Source organism: Pteropus alecto, unplaced genomic scaffold (genome assembly GCF_000325575.1).
Source record: "Pteropus alecto unplaced genomic scaffold, ASM32557v1 scaffold88, whole genome shotgun sequence".
NCBI classification, from domain to species: domain Eukaryota; kingdom Metazoa; phylum Chordata; class Mammalia; order Chiroptera; family Pteropodidae; genus Pteropus; species Pteropus alecto.
The window spans coordinates 21,043,131-21,048,709 of record NW_006494611.1 but is presented as its reverse complement, the minus strand read 5'-3'; the positions used below and the strand labels follow the sequence as shown (position 1 = coordinate 21,048,709).

At 30.8% G+C, this 5,579-nt stretch overlaps 1 protein-coding gene across 1 annotated transcript in view; it reads left to right on the top strand.

Annotated features, from left to right (window-relative positions):
• Positions 1-1,522: 1,522 nt before the first annotated feature.
• PCDH15 (protocadherin related 15) overlaps positions 1,523-5,579 on the top strand; it is a gene marked incomplete at its 5' end in the record, with an annotated part of 30,179 nt that continues 26,122 nt past the window's right edge. The window contains one exon of the mRNA XM_006925989.2: positions 1,523-1,611. Coding sequence (XP_006926051.2) covers positions 1,523-1,611 — 89 coding nt within the window. The remainder of the gene's footprint in view (positions 1,612-5,579) is intronic.

Below are 5,579 nucleotides of genomic sequence, written 5' to 3'. Positions count from 1 at the left end.
TTTATATAACTTCTGTCTCTTTTTTCACTCAGGATGGATAAGAAAAGTTACACAAAAACTGTGATGATTTCATTTCTAATGAAGTAACATTTTTGTGTGAAGACACAATCAAGATTCATCTACATATTTAAGGAAAATTTAAATGTTTACTTCCAGACACCAATACTGAGTTAGAGATGCAGGGTTGTAACAGGCATTGTTAACTATTTGCTCATAGGTGGTAGTTGAACAGATGCCTAGCTTAGTATACACTGTAAAATATAATTATTGGGCTCACACAATGGTTTGAAAAATTTCTAATTAGTTGTAAATATTTCAAATCTGGACCTGTTTCACCACATAGTAATATTCACTAGAGATGAGTTTGTAGTTGACCTCTTTGGACTAGTCACAGACTCACTTTTATTTATCCCTACCATTTCATACTTTAGACTGCTTCACTTATTTAGGTTACTTCTTGTTCCCTGAAGACATTGAGTTTATGACTCCTAATAGAGAATCTGTGAGCAGCTATATCAAAAATACTTGTAAACATAAAATCATCCCCTAGGATAAATTATGGTTAGCTATATAAAGATAAATATACTTAATCTAGAATATTCAATTTATGCTCCTGATGTATATGCATTTATATAATTTTAAGTGTGTCATGTACATGCAGAACAATATATGATTTGAATTTACATTTTTTGTATCTATATTGGGCAATAGTAAAGAGCTCATGTTCTGGATTCAGACAGCCTGTGCTAATCAGGTCCAAGTTATTAAATGTATCTTTGTTTTATCAGTTTTCTTATTTAAAATTGGAATAATAGTCATAACTACCTGATATGATAGTTATTAGAATTAAATGAGTTAAAGCCTGTAGAATATTGAGGAAAAAATTTAAAGTGTATGTTGTAAGCAGAGAATAAATGCTTTTAGTTTTCTTCATTTTTCTAAATAAGGATAGAAATAATTCTGTGTATGTTAAATAAATAGGACACATTCATAAACAGCTATTATAATTTATTTTAGCCCATATGTAAATTTGTATATATATATATCTCTTTATCTACACATACATAAAGTTGGCTAAAGCAGATATAAAGACTATATATGATGATTACATGGAATGAATTATTCCAAGTAGTCATATCTCAAATTCCTAGTCACAATAAATAAATGATCTCATGGTATTTATAAAATCTAAAGGCTGTGTTTTTCATTCTTCTGAGTGTTCTTAAAGAGCACATTAACAAACAAACAAAAACACCTTCTCTCAGGTCCTAGTTAATAACCAAGAAAACAAACAAAATCTACAACAGTTGAAGTCATTTAGGGTTCTGTAACTTCTAAGTAAACAACAATCTATCATTCTCAACATGCCCCCACATCTAGTGGAGATTGCATAAACAAAAATATTATTTATTTCTAAATTTAAAAATGTCTATGCTTAGTAGGGAAGAAATAAAAGTTATTTTTAGTTACAGAAATGTTAATGAGTAAAAGCCAAACAAATTCTGTTTTTTTCTTCTTTCAGGTCTCTGTGGTCAATCAATTGGATATGCAAGTCATTGTTTCTAATGTGCCCCCAACTCTGGTGGAAAAAAAGATAGAAGATCTTACTGAGTAATGGATTTTTGTTTACTTATATATTTATTTTCATACAGTTATAATTTGTATTGGATTAGATCATTTAAATCATTTTAATGTTTAGATTAAACATACATTTTAAAACACTGTCTTAATAATAATTTAGCTTGCTCTTTTTCTGAAATAGGTAGCTTTAATTGAAATATGTGAAGATTCTGAGAGTACTTTCAAATAGGAATGAAAATTAGATGTGAGAAGATATTATTCAGAATGCTTTGATTGATGCATCAATATAACCTCAAATGCAGCATGTAAGAAATAAATCATAACATTAATTATTTGAGTATAAATCATGATTTTTGTGGCCCCAGATTATTCAGATAACTCATTATCTAAGCAACCCAGCTAGTCTAGAGAATGCTATCTCTCAAAGTGGTGTATTTAGATGCCTAAAGCTTATTCTTTCAAAGAAAAAGATGATAAATTTTAAACAATATATATTTTTAATTATTCTAAAATATGTGCCATGCCCCTCTGCCTTTGAACAGTTTACATTGAACATGGCTGAATGTATTATTGCTGACCTAAAGTTGTGATTATTAAGTTGCACGTTCTCTAGTGCTATCAAAGATTATTAAAATGTCTTTACTATCTCACTCTTATCTACCCTAACCTAGCCTGCCATCATTTTATAATTTCTACATTGGTATTTATTTATTATTCTCTCTTCTATTGCCTTCAGGTTGACAGATATCAGTTGTCACTGTTTATCTGCTTCTCTCTAGCAAAATACCTCCCACTTCTGAGTTACTGGAAGAAGCTTCAGATAGATAACTAATCTTTTAGTAATTATATGTCAAGTAAAATATAATAGGCATTGATTAAGGCAAGACCGATTCTCTTATAATAAAGGCATGTGTGTTTAATAATAATGATTTATGGACATTTTATGAAATTTAACCTTTGGCCATCACATAAAATGTCTTATGAATGAGATGATTATCAATATTTATGCATGGAATGTCAATCATGCAGTGTCTTGTTCAGGTGTTCAAAAGTGGTTTATATATGCTTAACCCATATTAAAATAATAGCTGATTACACCAGAAAATTTTAGAATTATACCTATCCCTTAGCTGCTTTAATGTCATCTGTTAGGGGTAGGCTTTCTTTGATTACACTATCCAAAGGAGATGATACTCTTTTCAACCTCTAACTTTTATTTTTTTTCAAAGCATTATTTAGTATTTTTATTATATGCCAATTTTACACTGAATATAAGCTCCATGAGTCTAGGAAATCTATTTTTCACTGATATGATCCCAGTTATATAGAAGGCATTCAATGCATTTTAATGAAAATTTTATACAAGCAAAATCATGATGTCCTTTTCCTTTTGATAAGGTAAAATTTATGAAAACTAAAATAAAGGCAACTTAAAAGTATAATTTCATATCAATTTTTATGATTTATACCTCTTAAGTAGATATGAAGATATGAAAGAAAAATCAGGCAACTTTCAAGTCTTGCAAGAAATGTGTCACTTTGAAAAGAGCTTTGACTTCACATGACATTGGTTTTGAAACACAAACTTGGACAAATAATTTAATTTTTCCCAGACTCAGTTTCACCATTTGATGACAAGAGCTAATAAAAATTATGTTCTAAGACTGTGGTGAGAACTAAATGATATAAGCCATCTCAGACAATGAAAATCATGAACATTTAATGAATAATAAATATTCTACATAAATGAGATTTGTGGTCCAAAGTTAGTAGGGCAAGTCATAGGGAGGCCGGAATCTTACCCTTTCTACTCAAAGAGGATAGTTTAGTAATGAAACTAAGATTATGGATTCAGACAGACAAGTTTGAATCCTATTATTCCTGTATGATCTCTGAGCAACATATTTAATACTTAGAACCACACTTCTTCCTCTTGAATATTGTAATAAGGATGTCAATCCTGTGTTGCTTTTGATAAAATTAAATGTGCATTTGCTAGTGCAGTAAGCATAGCAGGCACATGCCTGATTTCTTTTTGTAGATTTTTAAAAATCTGTGTTAAGTTAGAGATTCTTACACACAAAATTTTCAAATCCCTTTTAGAACAGTTTTATATTCATAACAATATTGAGCAGAAGATACAGAGAATTCCCATATGCTCCCTGCCCCATGGGCACCATATCTTCCTTCACTTACAACATCTTGCACCAGAGTGGTATATTTGCTACAATCAGTGAACCTACAATGAGATGTCATAATCACCCAAAGTTCATGCTTTACATTAGGTTTCACTCCTGGTGCTGTACATTCTGTGGGTCTGACTAATGTGTAATGACATATATCCATTATTATAGTATCATACAGATTAGTTCCGCTGCTCTAAAAATCCTCTGTGCTCCAGCTATTCATCTCCCCCTTCTGCAATAACCCTTGATCTTTTAACTGTCTTCACAGTTTTACCTTTTCCAGAATGTTGGAATCATACAGTATGTAGCCTTTTTGATCTCTCTTTGAAAACTAATTTAGTGGATGAAAGTGGTGGTGATAAGGACTGTTAGACCTGATTCAGCACCATGAAGCTCCAAATACTCACTGTTACTGTCCATGGATGAATAACAAAAATATACACATAACCAAGGTAGACAGCAGAATGCCAATTCATTAATTAAGAATAAGGATGTATTGTTCTGGTGACCAGACTAACCAGCACATCCGTTGCCTATAGACATTCTTAGATGACAAGTCATATCATCATCAAAGTCATTTTCTATATTTCCAATGAGGCATCCCTATCCTTTGAAGTAGAAAACTTGAATTCCATATGGTCATCACTTTTATTTTTTTCTTTAGGAAAATCCATATATGAGGCCAGATCATAATCCAAAGTTTCCTTGGTAAGCATGAAACCAGTACAAACTGGGAAAGTTCATGAAAGGAAAATTTAATGACTTAGTATATCCATTTCACAATGGGGGATAATTTTTGTAAAGGGGGTCAATATCCTTTGCTAGCTAAAAGCACAGTGCCTGGAAAATGGGATGCTTATAGTAAATGTTAGCTGCTATAGTAATGATAACAATTACTCTCCAATCCATTGGAATTCACCTAAATGTCTGTACTGAATTTTTAAAGTTTTTGTTGTTGTTGTTATGTTATGATTATAGAATTAACCAGCACCCTTTTGTAATGAAACATAATTTTTTTTCATTACATTAATGTATTCCAGCAAACTATGCCCCATGCACATGTTCTTGCATATCTGTGTTCTTAGGTATTTTAGACTGACCTTAGGATTTAGCTCTTTGTGAGTCTTGTGTTTCTTCTACTTACAAATTCTTGAGATTAAGGAGTAGGAGAAATAGCTGTGAGGATAAGGTTAGTGAACCTTACTATAAACAACAAATGATTGACAATAATATCCTTAAAAAAAGCTAAGAAATATTTTCATTTTTTGTGTTCTTTCTTTCTCCTTTCCTTCACCATGAAGCTCAAATTAAAAAAAAAGAGGTTTGGGGTTCTAAAATTTAAATCCTTAGGAATCTGCAGAAATGACATTTTCAAAAAGTATAAATTAAAGAATTTAGAAATACTGTGTCACAGTATGAATTGGAATTGATCATTTAAGTCTCAGAGTGGGTCAAATATTTTTCTTACTTTCTAAATACAATATGAAAAACTAATGATAGTAGAACTTTATTGAAGTAGTTATTGCTTTGGTGTGGAAGAGCCTATTTGCATGAAATATTTATAAAGCATCTGAAATATGCCTGTGTAAATTATAGCTCTTGGTATTAAGGTTACAAAACATACTTTAAACATCTAGTCAAGATATTTATTTCTAGGATGAGAATTATAAAGTCTCAAGAATAAAACCTATGAAACAGTAAACAATAAATGCCAACACTTACATATTCTTAAATCAATATGTTAAAGACTTGGTTTTGGGGGGAAAGGTTAAGTTGAAGAGCAAATGAATAAACACATTATCTTTGTTCATT